Raw genomic sequence first — 14669 nt, 5'->3', positions numbered from 1 at the left:
GTGACGTGGAGCTTATCCATACTCCCAAGAAGCGAAAGATGTCTTCCAGCCCGGAAGGGGCCCTTACCATAATGGAAAGGAACTTTGATGCTACCAAATTTATTGACTCCCAACTGATACCTGGGACAGAGGAGCATTTTCAGGAGACCGAACTGTCCGGACAGGCGAGGTGGATGTATCGCACCTTGCTTCGTGGGGCCGTGATAGCTCGGAAGGCTGAATTTGAGTTATCGGGAATGGAGGCGCTCCGGAGGAAGCTTGAGTCCTCTGTTAAGGCGAACAACGACTTTAAGGCTCAAGTTGAACTCCTCCAGGGTCAGCTGTCCGAGATGGGGGGGAAAGCTTAGCGCTGCTGAGGAGAAGTCGTCGTTTGTTGCGGAGAGGTTGAAGGCGTCTGATGAGACCGTGGCCCGGCTTCTTGAGCGCGAGATGACATTGAAGGGTCAGCTGAACGCCGCTCAGGGTCGGGTTGTCGCCTTAGAAAAAGAGCGGGAGCAGGCCGCCTCGGAGGTGAAGGCCGCTAAAGCTGAAGCCGGTGAGCTTAGGAAGAAGCTTAAGGTGACCAAGGAGCAAGGGAAGAATGCCATCTCGATGACCGAAGATGCCCTAAAGGCTCAGCTGAGGATCGCAGCTCCTGATTTCGACACGTCGTCAATTGGCGTTTTCAAGACTATCCAGGACGGAAAGATTGTTGACATGCCGAGGAAGTGAGGTCTTGTAACTTAGGATATTTTGTAATGCGTTTGCTGAACAACTTATTGTTCGTTCTTTGTTTTGACTCTTTATAAGTTATACTTATTTGGTCGTTTGGCCGGGTTGCCGTTTATTGTATTTGTTGTTATTTCTCTTGGGGGGCTCGCGCCCGTTTTCCCGTTTTATGATAGTTGTGGCTTGGATTGTCGTGGTCGTGTTGTCGTCGCAGTTGGCTTTGGCCGTGACGAAGATGGCCCCCGGGGTGATCAGTCCCGATCTGCCGTTTTAAGATGTGCTCGTGTGCGGCGCACGTAGGGAAGAAGTAGACAAGTACGAAAATTTTTTTGACAAGTATGAGTTAATCGTTAGCTAAGCAAATTAATCAATATGGTGAATATTTGACAAGATAAAAAGGTAGATTGTCATGCAAACAAAGCAGGTATTTACTATTTCTTTAGGTTCTCAGGTCGGCGAATCGTCTGGTCATGGGTAGAACCTTCTTAGGCTACCCGCATTCCATGTTCTGGGCACTTCCTTGCCGTCGAGTCTTTCGAGCTTGTAAGCACCTTTGCCGAGTACCTCCCTTACCCTGTAGGGACCTTCCCAATTTACCGCCAGCTTGCCTTCCCCTGGGGTCGGGACGCCGATGTCGTTGCGTCGCAGGACGAGGTCCCTTTCCTCGAAATCTCGTTTGAGGACTTTTGCGTTGTAACGCAGGGCTATTCTTTGTTTCAGCGCCGTTTCTGTTAGGTGAGCCATCTCCCTTGTTTCCTCAATCAGGTCCTTTTCGACCGCTTCGCTCATGCCCGCGAGTAGTAGTCGGGGGCTCGGTTCGCCAATTTCGACTGGTATCACCGCATCGACCCCGTATGTTAGGCGAAAGGGAGTTTCCCCCGTGGCGCTTTGCTCGGTTGTCCGGTAAGACCATAGGACGGAGGGGAGTTCGTCAGCCCAGCTTCCTTTCTTGTTGTCTAGGCGCTTCTTTAGACCAAGAAGGACGACTTTGTTTGCGGCCTCTACCTGCCCGTTTGTTTGGGGATGTTCTACCGAGGAGAACTTTTGCTTTATCCCTAGGCCAGAGAGGAACTCCATGAACTTCTTGTCTGTGAACTGGGTCCCGTTGTCTGAGATAACAACTTCCGGGATACCGAAACGGGTTATCACCTACTTCCACATGAACTTCCGACAGTTGGAGGACGATATCGTAGCCAGCGGTTCAGCCTCCACCCATTTGGTGTAGTAGTCGATGGCGACAATGAGGTATTTGACTTGTCCTGGGCTGACCGGGAAAGGCCCCAGGAGGTCGACTCCCCATTGTGCGAAAGGTCGAGTAGTCGTCAGAGAATTTAGCTCGGAGGCCGGTGCCTTGTGGAAGTTGGCGTTTTGTTGACACTTTGTGCATCTTTTGACAAATTCCTTTGAGTCTTTCATCATTGTTGGCCAATAGTATCCTGCTCGGATGAGCTTCCTTGCTAGGGCTTTGCCCCCGATGTGGTGTCCACAACACCCCTCATGGACTTTCCTAAGCACGTAGTCCATCTGGTTGGGGTGCAGACACTTCAACAGGAGCTGGCTGAGTCCCTTTTTGAATAGTTGTCCCTGTATAATTGCGTATCTGGCCGCCTCCCTTCTTAAGGCTTTGGCTGCCTTCTCATCCTCGGGCAACTTGCCGAGTTCTAGGAAGTTGGTGATGGGGTCTAGCCATGAGGGGCTTGACTTTGTCAAATGGAGGGTGACCGTTGGTTCCTTCACCATGCCTTGGATGAGGGACCGGTTACCCGACCCTGGCTTTGTGCTCGCCAGTTTAGACAGGAGGTCCGCCCGTGTGTTCCTTTCTCTTGGGACGTGTTGGATGATGACCTCCTGGAACTGACTCGTTATTTCTCTAACCTTTTCCAAGTATTTTTGCAGGAGGGGGTCCCGGGCTTGGTAGCTTCCGTTTACCTGCGAGATGAGAACTTGCGAGTCGCTGCATACTTCGACCTTTGTCGCTCCGACTTCCCGGGCTAATGTTAGTCCGCCCAAGAGAGCTTCATATTCTGCTTGGTTGTTCGACACTGGAAACTCGAACTTAGTCGATTGTTCATAGATGACCCCTGCTAGGCTTTCTAGGATGACCCCTGCTCCCCCGGACGTTTGGTTGGAGGCCCCGTCAACGTGGAGCCTCCACCGTGTGCCCGTTTCCTCGGGAGGGTCCCCCGTCACTTCAACCAGAAAGTCTGCCATTGCCTGAGCTTTGATCGCGTGCCGGGGTTCATATTGTAGGTCGTATTGGGAGAACTCGATGGCCCAGGTCATCATCCTACCGGCCAAGTCAGGCTTTTGCAGTACTTGGCGAATCGCCTGGTCCGTCCTTACGACTATACGATGGCTCTGGAAGTATTGTCTTAACCTTCGGGAGGAGACTAGGAGCGCCAGCGCTAGTTTTTCCAGCTTGCTGTATTTCAGTTCTGGTCCCTGGAGGACCCTGCTAACAAAATAAACGGGTTGTTGGGTCTTTTCCCCTTCTCTGACGAGCACCGTGGCCATTGCTTCCTCGGTTACCGATAGGTAGAGATAAAGCGGTTCTCCGGCCCTGGGTTTTCCGAGAACTGGTGGTGCCGCTAAAATCTGCTTGAAGTGGTTGAATGCCTCCTCGCATGCTGGGGTCCATTCGAACGTCATTCCTTTTTTCATTAGATTGAAGAAAGGTAGGGCTCTTGCTGCTGACGCGCCGAGGAATCGGGATAAAGCCGTTAACCTCCCGGCAAGTCGTTGGACGTCCTTGATACAGCCCGGGCTCTTCATCTGGAGAACTGCCTGACACTTCTCGGGGTTAGCTTCCACCCCTCTTTGCGTAATCATGAATCCCAAGAACTTACCGGCCTCCATGGCAAACGCGCACTTGAGCGGATTAAGCCTCATGCCGTGTTGTCGGAGGGACGAAAAAACGCCATCAAGGTCGCTAAGGAGGTCGTTGGGTCGTGTAGTCTTCGCGAGTATGTCATCCACGTAGACTTCTACTGTTTTGCCTATGAGTTCACTGAATATCTTATTCATCAGCCTTTGGTACGTGGCCCCAGCGTTTTTCAAACCGAAGGGCATCACCCTGTAACAATAGATTCCTCCCGGTGTTATGAACGCCGTTTTTTCTTCGTCAGGTCGGTGCATCGGTATCTGATTGTATCCTGAGTAGGCATCCATGAAGCTCAGATACCGGTACCCCGCCGCCGCGTCAACGAGTGCGTCAATGTTAGGTAGGGGGTAGCAATCCTTGGGACACGCCTTGTTGAGGTCAGAGTAGTCTACGCACATTCTCCACCTCCTATTGTGCTTTTTGACCAGGACCACGTTTGACAACCAAGTCGAGTAGTCCAGTTCTCGGATGAATCCTGCTTCTAGGAGGCTGGCCGTTTGCTTGGCTACCTCTTCTGCTCTTTCTTGCGACATTTTTCTCCTCCTCTGGGCCACTGGCTTGGTTCCCGCTTTGACGGCCAGATGATGCGATATGAGCTGGGGATCTATCCCGGGCATATCGGCAGGCGTCCAGGCAAAGAGGTCGGCATTAGCCCTGATCATTTCCATCAATGGCTCCTTCATTTCGTGGGGGAGGTTCCTGTTTATGAATGTGAATTTATCGTCCTCCTCGCCGACCCTGAACTTTTCCAAGTCCCCTTCTGGCTCTGGTCTAGGTTTGTCGTCTATTCTGGCGTCTAGGTCAGCCAGGAAGACCCCAGACGCTTCTTTGGATTTTTTCCTGAGGGAGAGGTTGGCGTGGTCGCAAGCGACTGCCGTTTCCAAGTCGCCTTTGATGGATCCTACGGATCCGTCATCAGTGACAAACTTCATCACCAGCAGCTTTGTGCTAATGGCGGCCCCCAGGTCGTTAATGGTTTTTCTCCCCAGGATGATGTTATAAGCCGTGGAGTCTCGTAATATTACGAAGTCCGCCATGACTGTTCGTCGCTTTTGCCCCTGTCCCACAGAGGTCGGGAGTGAGATGATTCCGTCCGGCTTGATGAAGTGGTCCCCCAACCCTATCACACCGTGCTGGTGGGTCGTCAGGTCGGCGTCCCTTAGTCCCAGGGCATCGAAAACGTTTCGAAACATGATGTTTGAGTCTGCCCCCGTATCTACCAGGATTCGTTTGACGAGGCCCGTCCCGACCCTAGCCGTGATGACCATGGGCGGACTTTCCGGTGCCTCGTCAAACCATTGGTCCTCTGGGCCGAAGGAGATGGGTGGGATACCTCGGAAACTTCTACCTGTCGAGGTGGAGACCGCTAGGACCTTGGCGTCTTTTTTCTGTGCTGACTTTGACCTTGGGGCGGTATTTCTGGCCGTTACCACGTTTACCACCGTAAGGCCGTGGTCGTCACCCTCTGGTTCCTGCCGTTGCCTTGTTGGCCGGGATCTATCTTCGCTATCGTGGTCCCGGTTACGTCTCCTTGGTTCCCGTATAAGGTGGGAGAAGTCGGCAAGTTTCCCATCCCTAATAGCTTGCTCCAGGGCGTCTTTTAGGTCGAAGCAGTCTTGGGTCTTGTGTCCGTAACCCTTGTGGTACTCGCAGTAGAGGTTCTTGTTTCCTCCCGTTCTGTCCTTCAGAGGTCGGGGCTTTGACAGTATCCCCTTTCCCGCTATTTGTTGGTAAACTTTGGTGATTGGTGCTGTGAGGGGGTATAATTGGTGAACTTCCCAACTTGGGGGAACGGTTTGGGTGTTTTACCCGGACCGCCGTTCCTGGCGTGTTCCTTTGGTCTTTCTCTGCCTTCATAGTGCCGGGCTTGGTTGTAGGTGGGCTGCCGCTTATTGGCAGCCACGACCCGGCTGACTTCTTCGTCATTGATGTATTCTTTGGCCACGCACTGGATCTCTTGCATTGTCCAAACGGGCTTTGTGGTAAGGTGTTTCCTGAAGTCCTCATTCGAGAGCCGTTCGTCAAGCATAGACTTGCCACCGAGTCCGTTAGACCGTCAATTTCCAGGCACTCGTCATTGAAACGGTCCAGGTATTTCCTGGTCGGCTCTCCGGGTCTCTGTGTCACCCCTAGCAAATTGATTGGGTGTTTGACTTTGACAATCCTGGTCGTGAATTGAGCCAAGAAGGCGTGGCTGATGTCGGAGAATTGAGTCACCGAGCCCTGCGGGAGGTTGTTGAACCACCGTATCGCCGGGCCCGCCAAGGTGACCGGGAAGGCGCGACATCTGACCTCGTCTCCTACCCCTTCCAGATTCATTCTGGCCTCAAAGGCCGTCAAGTGTTCCAGGGGATCTTGTGTTCCATCATATTTCATGTCTGTTGGCTTGTCGAAGTGTTTCGGCAGCCGGACCTCGAGTACGGAGCGGTGGAAAGGGGTCGCTCCTATTATTACTGGTCCCCGGGTAGTTCTCCCTGGCTCGTCATTCTCCCGACGGCCGTCCTCTTCGCCTCTGTTCGACGCACGCCGTCTCTCATGTCGGGCATAAATGATGGGGTCTCGACTTCTTCTTCTGGCTCGTCCCCATCCCCCCGTGCTCTCCGACTCGTATTGGGGGCTAGGTGAGCGCCTCGAGCGGCTCCTTGAACGGGAACGGGTGGGGCTTCGCTCCGGGGTGCGTTGGTCGCGTTCTCTTTCGGCTAGCCGGCGTTCTAAGTCTTGCATCCTATGGCCCAACTCTTGCATTATCCTGGCGTGATTGTCGCCAGTTCCTCCGAAGGGGCGTCTTTCGTGAGTCTGCGTCACATCCCTCGGAGGCGACCTCTGCTGTTGTCGGGTTTCTATCGAAACGGCGCCTCCCCCAAGCACGGGAGGCGCGGCCTCGCTGCCGGTCCCCGTCTGGACTAGTACGAAGTCCATGGACGATCCCCACAGACGGCGCCAATGTTCGGTAGGTCGGTTACCGGACGGTTCGGGTCAGGACCCAGGGTGAAGGAAAGGGCTCGTCTGGTCACGGTCTTCCAGTCCGGACTGGGGAGGTCCCGAGCACGTCGTGCGAGAAAAGAGAGAGAGGGGGTGCCACCTGCAAAGACACTCCGACGCTCTTGTCAGAATATGTGCAGGCGAAATGAGGGTGGTGTAGGGATGTGACGTACCTCGGGGGAAGAGCCATTCTTCCCCTTATATACATGTCAGCCCTGGGCCCCTCTGGAGGTCAGGCCCATATTTTCAGGGACGCTGTCCCATAGCTGTGTGTGAGCTGTATGGGACGCGTGTCCGGGTCGGTTGAAGGGCGCGTAGCCGGGCCGGGTGGAGCTCGGGTCGGGTTGGCCCGCAGGAGTCCTGGGCTGGGCTGTAACAAGATATAAACAGAGACAATGTGTCCGGAGACATTAAATTACTGTATTTTGTATCAATTTTAACAGGAAAGATACAGAAACACTAACAAGAGACAATTTATTTTTTATTTTTTCTTTCATTATTCTTGTTATTTTTTTATAATTATGTTTTTTATTGTTATATTTTTCATCTCAAATTTTTTGAATAAAAAAAATGAGAATAAATTGAATTTTTATAATTTGTTCTAATTTATTATCAAACAAAATACAAAAACATAAAATTTTGTGTTTATATCCTGTCCTGTTTTTAGTGTCTTGTTCTGTGTTGTTATTAGAAACAAACCCAGCCTTACAACTAACGGCACGAAGCAACCTTATCAATAGCGTCACATGTGGATGTCGTCCCACGAATTAGACGTTGTTGGTGGTTGCTTGCTCCATGATTTGTTATTTAATGATTGCCTTTGCCAACTCTATCCACCATTCATTCAACTTGATATCTTCTAATTATGTATACCAACTTTGTTTTTCCAAGGTGTGCAGGCACAGCCATAGGCATAAGCTCCACCTTCATGGTGAGACTTCTCAACAAAATCCAACGTTCCAACATAAATATTTCTCCATCAATATTATTCATCAAAATTCCTTAAACTAATTCTTTACACTTTCAGGATGTTTTACATGCAAAACAAACTGTGATGCTGAAGGAGGCTAAGCATGTAATGAAGAAACTTATTAGCGAGGATCCAATAATGGAGAGTTTGTGCATGGTTGACTTAATCCAAAGGCTTGGCATTGAGCACCACTTTCAAGAGCACATTGAAGCCGCACTTGAGAAGCAACATTTCATAGTGACCAGAGATCCCATTGATTTTGTCCAAAGCCATCAACTTGACAAAGTTGCACTCACGTTCCGTTTACTCAGACAAGGAGGTTATTCAGTTAATGCAGGTTGTTATAAATTATAATAATGAGAAGATCTTTGAAGTAATAAAATAGATCATATATCAATTATGGTTAAATTTATAACTTCTATTAGGGAAACTAGTTAGTTTTCCTAATAAATTCTATCATATATAAGGTCCACAATTTTTATTTAAAAGTGATTACACGTTGATCTTGTATATTTGTATTCTTTTTATTAGTTATAAACTAATATTTTTATCCGTAATTATATTACGGGAATATAAATTTTTTAAAATTATGTCGATTTTGTTATGACATTATAGATTATGGCACAAAAGATTTATAGAATCAAACTACTTTTACAAAAATTAAAGATAGTAGAAAACAAAAGTTCCCGTTGGCTAAGAAGATCATGATCTCTGTAGATAAAAAATCAAATGATAAGATTTTTAGTTATTATTTCATGTGAAAGAGTTTAATTTATTACTAATAATTAATTTTAATATTCATTATCTAAAATTTGAAACGATTTAACTTGTATACTTTTGATTAGGTATTAAGTCTGTTACACAAATAGAAATAATTAATTTTTATACTTGCTATTTAAAAATAATATTTTTTTTCTCTTTATGTATATAAAAATATAATTAGATATTATCATAAAAAAGATTATATTGATAATTATAAAATTAACTCAAAATAAATTTTTTTAAACAATTGAATCTTGATTTTAACTTTTAATCATAATATTAGTATTATCTCTAAATTATATTTAATAAATATTTAAAAAAATAAAAATATAGATTAAAAAGATAAACAATAAAATTTTAAAATTAAATAAAAAAATTAAAAAATATATATATAATAATAATATTTATTTTTAAATTATATTATTTTGTTGATTTTATTTTTATAAAACAAAAAAATAGAGAATGAGAGAAAAGAAAGAAAAAGAAAAAGAATAAAACTGAAAGAGAGTGTTTGTTAATTTAAAAAAAATAATTATAATAAAAAATATCGATGACACATTTTAATTTCTCAAATTACTAATATAAAATATAAATTATAAATTATATATAGAGTGGGAAGGGTAGAGAGAAATAGAGAAAGGGAGAGAGATAGACGAGAGAAATTAGAAATGGAGTTTATTAATTTTGGATAAAAATATTTCCTCTCAATTTTAATGAGAGAATGTCATGTGAGAAATTTGGTCATTAAATTAGATAATAACATATAATATATAAATATATAATAAATTATATATAGAATGAGTAGGATAGAGAAAAATAGAAAAAAGGGAGAGAGGTAGATAAGAGAATTTAGAAAAAAAGTTTATTAATTTTAGAGAAAAATATTTTCTCTAAGTTTAATAAGAGTGTCATGTGACACATTTTGTTATTAAATTAGATAGTAATATATAATATAATATAGTTATATTTTAATTTCAATTTTAATATTTTAATTTTAATTTTAATACAATTAAAAAATATCATATTGTACATTTTGATTATCAAATTTATAATTAGTCATTGATAATGATATACAAAAAAGATAGAGTGCTTGAAGAAGAGAGAAAAGAGAAAAAAACACTTTTTAATTTTGGAGAAAAAAGATTTGATTTCAATTGTAACATGTGACATATTTTTATTTTAAAATTAATAGAAAAATAAAAGAACTCTTTAATTTAAAAAAATTGATTTTAATTGTAATAAAGAGTAATATGTAATACATTTTAGTTATAAAATTAATAAAAAAAAGTAAAATTCTTTAATTTAAAAAAAAATAATTTTAATTACAAATAAAAAATAATATATAACACATTTTAATTATAAAATTAGTAATATATATTCATTAACTAATAATCAACTACCATAATCGTTGTGCAGATATATTTGAGAGGTTGAAAAATAACAGAGTGCAGTTCGGAGAAGCATATGGCGAAGATTTGACGAGTCTCATAGCGGTACATGAAGCAGCGCAGCTAAGCATTGGAGAAGAAGATACTTCTCTTGAGGATGTGGGGCGCCTCTGCCGCGAGCTTCTTCATTCATGGCTGTCAAGGCATCATCATCATCATGAAGCTCAATATGTTGCAATCTCTCTCCAGCAACCACTTCATCACAACTTGCCTAGATTCATGGACAAAACCATCTTGCTTAGGAATTTCAAGCCCGACAAAAAATCTGTGTGCTTTGTGGAACTTGCAGAAATCAATTCCTGTATAGTTAGGCTCATGAACCAGCATGAAGCCCTTCAAGTTTCAAAGTAAGTTCTATGAGTAAATCATTTATTCATCAACTCAATTTTTTTAGTCTAGTTTATTTAGTTTAATAATCCAACAGCATACTTTATCTCACACTTTTAATCATTAATGACCAAGTGATGACGAAAAACAAAATAATCCCTTGATAGATGGTGGAAAGGGGAAGCTATGTCGAAGGAGCCGAAATTTGCAGAGTATGAAGCTCTAAAATGGTACATGTGGTCCATGGCATGCTTCACAGATCCGAGCTTTTCAGACCAAAGGCTTGAGCTTACCAAACCTATCTCTCTGGTCTACATCATTGATGACATTTTCGATGTTTATGGCACGTTGGATCAGCTTATTCTATTTACTGATGCGGTTAAGAGGTGCCTATTCTATATCATATGTATATTGACATTTAAATTTTCTTATTATTCCATTCTAATGCTTACAAGTTACAACAAATTTTTACCTCTCAATTCAGATGGGAATTGACCGGAACAGAGCACCTTCCCGAATTCATGAAAAAGTGTTTAAGTGCTCTATATGAAATTACAAATGCTTTCTCCGAAAAGATCTACAAAAAGCATGGATTGAATCCTATAAATACCCTTAAAAAATCGGTAAATGGTCCATTTATTTCATTATTTTTTATTTTATTTTTGCACAATGAGGTCATGAGGTTTCTTTAGACCAACTATTCAATTTCTTTTAAATGTATGTATAATTATCAAATAGATATAAAATTATTTAACAGATTAAATTAAAAATGAACTATCCGAATTTGCTTGGAATTGCACCAACTTGTAGCAACATTAACGCTACGTATTTCTAATGAAGTTTTTGCAATTGTTGAATGCCTCCTTGGAAGGGGCACATTGGTCTGATTCTGGTGAATTGCCAAATTCAGAGGAGTACTTGAAGCATGCAACTGTAAGCACAGGACTGCACGTGATGCTTGTCCATTCATTTTTCCTTTTCCATCAAAATATAACAAAGGAAACTCTTGCAATTTTAGACGACTTTCCAGACATTATATATTCCGTCGCAAAAATCCTTCGTCTTTGTGATGACTTAGAAGGACACAAGGTAAAATCCAAGTCTGTTCCATTATTCTTTAAGATGCACCACAAGAAAGTTATATTTAATTCCATTACAGTATACCTTATATAGCACTATATTAAACAACGAACTGAACACAGTAGTATAAAAAGGATTATGTATTCAAGTATAGCGTATAACTCTCTACCCTTTGCATATTGACGTATTAATTTAGTTGGTAGCTTTATTGACTAGTGTAATATGGTATTTTGTTTTTTTTTTTTTTTTTTGACAACACATATATTTCAATCATGAATGCAGAATAAAAATCAAAGTGGATTTGATGGGTCATACATTGAGTGCTACATGAGAGAACACCAAGAGACTTCAGCAGAAGATGCAGAAAGGCATGTTGAGGAGCTGATTTCAATGGAATGGAAGCGTCTCAATCGACAAGTGTTGGGCAGAGATCAGCAATTTCCATCGTCATTTACCAAATTCTGCCTGAGTGCTGCTAGAATGGTCCCTCTAATGTATCATTACCGCACCAATCCAAGCCTTTCCAACCTACATCAACATGTCAAGTCTATTGCTAATGCTGGTGTTGCACACGTAAATTCACTTGTACTATAAGCTTATGAACATGGACATGATTTAATTTCTTTTCAAAGAATGATCAGAAGTTGTTGTTTGCATATTAACCTTTGTTCTTTGACAGAAGACATCGCCATAAAGGATCAGATGATTTTTCATTTTAATATATGCACATGTACCAGAAATCATATGTTAGTTGATCTAATAAGAATAATGAATTTCAAAGAATACAGGAAATCACATGTATCAGTTGAAGCATAATGAATTTCAAATAATGCAGGAAATAGCATATTTAATAGGAACGAGTATAAGCATCAAAATTCGCTTCATAAGCAAAAATCCAACATCGCCTTCATTCCTGACAGATACATGTCCTACATAGTAGTAGGCTACTAGCTGAAAGGAGAAGAATTATCTCACACTGTAAGTTATAAAGACTATTAAAACCGCTTCCTTAACCAATGTGGGTTTTTAATCCCTGTTAAAGGCCAAATCAAACTTCCAACTTCTTCTTCCCCGCAAGATCGACAAGCTCAGTAGCTTCTTCAATCATCCCATTGGCAACAAACCCCTCAACCACCTGCTTCAATGCCTCTGCATCAATAGCCAATCTACCACCTTTCATAGCCTCTTTGCACAGCTGAAAAGCCAAATCAAATTCACCCTTCTCTGTAAAAAATGGCGCAAGAGTCACATAAGTAGATCGAACAGGTTCGCATTCACTCTTCACCAACTCATCATACCAAACCTTGGCTTCTTCAACATTGTCATCACCAAAAAACCCTTGAATCAACACATTGAAACAATGCACATCAGGGTTAACCCCGCTCAACTTCATCACATGAAACAACTCTACGGCATCCTTTAATCTGCCATCACCAACCATCCCACCCATCCTCAGCCTGTAACTCACAGCATCAGGCTCAACATTCCTCGTCTTCATCATTGTCCAAATCTTCTCACCCTCATCAAACCCACGCTTCTTATAAAACTGACCAAGCAGAGTATTAAAAGTGATCAAATTAGGCTCCAAGTCCAGCTCATCCATCTCATCAAGAACCCCAACAGCAGAGTCCAAATAATCCATCTTACACAATGCGTGAATGAAAACATTAAACGACACCACATCGGGTTGAATCGAATATTTGGCGCTGATTTCACGGAAAAGGCCCACGGCAACGTCGTATTGCCCAGCAGCGACGTAAGCGTTGAGGAGGGAAGAGAAAGCCAAGTTATTGCGAGAGCAATTGTGGTTTGGCATTTCGTCGAACAGTTTGCGGGCGTGGTCAGGCATGCCAGCTTTGGCGTAGAGATTGATGAGGCGAACAATGAAGCCCTCGGTGGTAATCTCCTTGTACTGCTTTTGGGCTTCAATGATCTCTTCGATCAAAGGGAAGGCCTTGGCCTTCGCAAGCTTGCGTACAACGTCGGTGTAGATGCCAACACTTCGCCGGAAGTACTTGTTTTTGCAAAGCCTCTTGAACTTGTCTACCACGTTTCGCATTGCTTCCGGCGTTTCGTAGTCGCTGGGGAGCGTGCGGAAAGATGGCGTCACGCGTCCACGTTTGCGCTTGTACTTGGATTCGGATTCGATAGCTGTGGTTGTGGCGGCGGTGATGGAGGAGGGTTTTGCGGTGAAGAGTCGACGCAGAGTACTGAGGCCAGACATGGTGTCTTCTAGTGTGTACGAATGAAATCTAAGCCTAACTGCCTAACTACCTCAACATCAGAGGAGAACACAAGTTGTTGGAAATGGAATCACACTGTTTCAATGGAATAATGCAACATCTAATTCAGGATTGGAAAATTAATTTTGATATTCTGTATATAAATAATTTTTATGTCGAATAAACTACTAATTCTTATCATGAAATATTTAAATGTTTATTATTTTTATATTTTGTATTTAGATAATAAAAAAAAGGGCAATTTACGCATCTAAATTGTTTGACCCTCAATATTACGCAAATACATTGTTTCCAAATTTAATACGCAAATGCATTGTTTCACTATTTTATGTAAACCGCTAGTAGCGGTTTACAGGTGTGCATAAACCGCTACAACCAGCCGCGGTTTATGTGTGTGAGTGTAAACCGCTACTGGCAGTAGCGGTTTACGTGCATGTGTGTGTGAGTGTATGTATGTGTATACAGCTACTGCCAGTAGCGGTTTAAGTGTATGTATGTGTATACTATTTAAATAATATTATAAATAAAAAATTTAATTTATCATTTCACAATATAATTTAAAAAATATAAATATGCATGTAATAAATTTTTTATTTGTATTTATTATTAAAATGAGATTAAATAGCAAATCAAAGAGTGAGTACTCACAGAGTACTAAAATATATAAACTAAAACTAAATTTTTTTTTTATCTTCATTCCTTCTAAAACTCATAAATGATAAAATAATTTATTTTTAGTAAAAAATTCACTAAAGCATACACTTTTTCTTTAAAAATTACTTCATTTTTTATCCATATAAATCATATGATTGCAAAAAATATATACTCCGTTTTCTTTCTCTTAATTTTTGTGTAACTTAATTTAGCGGTTTCTGTGTTCCTCTAGCGGTTTACGTTGATTAGAAAAATGTTTGTTTATGCTAAATTAAGTTACAAAAAAATTGAGAGAAAGAAAACGGAGTATATATTTTTTGCAATCATATGATTTATATGGATAAAAAATGAAATAATTTTTAAAGAAAAAGTGTATGATTTAGTGAATTTTTTACTAAAAATAAATTATTTTATCATTCATGAGTTTTAGAAGGGATGAAGATAAAAAAAAATTAGTCTTAGTTTATATATTTTAGTACTCTGTGAGTACTCACTCTTTGATTTGCTATTTAATCTCATTTTAATAATAAATACAAATAAAAAATTATTACATGCATATTTATATTTTTTATTTTATTCATCAAAATTATGATGCTATCACTATTATTTATCTA

The 14669-nt window shown here is 41.8% G+C and overlaps 2 protein-coding genes across 2 annotated transcripts; one reads left to right on the top strand and one right to left on the bottom strand.

Moving 5' to 3' along the window:
* The first annotated feature begins 7284 nt into the window (after positions 1-7284).
* LOC112783093 (neryl diphosphate diphosphatase, chloroplastic) lies at positions 7285-11814 on the top strand. The gene is made up of 7 exons (XM_025825861.2): positions 7285-7502; positions 7599-7878; positions 9720-10098; positions 10246-10464; positions 10563-10701; positions 10919-11167; positions 11441-11814. The coding sequence occupies exons 1-7, from the start codon at positions 7437-7439 to the stop codon at positions 11750-11752; spliced, it is 1644 nt and encodes a 547-aa protein (XP_025681646.1). The 5' UTR covers positions 7285-7436; the 3' UTR covers positions 11753-11814.
* A 166-nt stretch (positions 11815-11980) lies between these two features.
* Positions 11981-13382, bottom strand: LOC112783095 (uncharacterized). Its single transcript, XM_029296556.1, has 2 exons — positions 12213-13382; positions 11981-12109 (listed from the first exon to the last, which is right to left on the bottom strand). The coding sequence occupies exons 1-2, from the start codon at positions 13380-13382 to the stop codon at positions 11981-11983; spliced, it is 1299 nt and encodes a 432-aa protein (XP_029152389.1).
* Positions 13383-14669: the final 1287 nt, after the last annotated feature.

The sequence above is a fragment of the Arachis hypogaea genome, chromosome 20, assembly GCF_003086295.3.
Source record: "Arachis hypogaea cultivar Tifrunner chromosome 20, arahy.Tifrunner.gnm2.J5K5, whole genome shotgun sequence".
Classification (NCBI taxonomy): domain Eukaryota; kingdom Viridiplantae; phylum Streptophyta; class Magnoliopsida; order Fabales; family Fabaceae; genus Arachis; species Arachis hypogaea.
Note: the sequence above shows the minus strand (reverse complement) of the source record. Positions and strands in the feature narration are given on the sequence as shown.

Excerpts from the sequence above, each read along its gene's own strand:
- LOC112783093 (XM_025825861.2), top strand. The coding sequence starts at position 7,437 with ATGTATACCAACTTTGTTTTTCCAAGGTGTGCAGGCACAGCCATAGGC. Across the intron at positions 10,099-10,245 it reads GAAGCCCTTCAAGTTTCAAA|ATGGTGGAAAGGGGAAGCTA; the intron begins GTAAGTTCTATG and ends ATCCCTTGATAG. Across the intron at positions 11,168-11,440 it reads ATGACTTAGAAGGACACAAG|AATAAAAATCAAAGTGGATT; the intron begins GTAAAATCCAAG and ends TCATGAATGCAG.
- LOC112783095 (XM_029296556.1), bottom strand. The coding sequence starts at position 13,382 with ATGTCTGGCCTCAGTACTCTGCGTCGACTCTTCACCGCAAAACCCTCC. Across the intron at positions 12,110-12,212 it reads CGGGGAAGAAGAAGTTGGAA|CTAGTAGCCTACTACTATGT; the intron begins GTTTGATTTGGC and ends TTCTCCTTTCAG.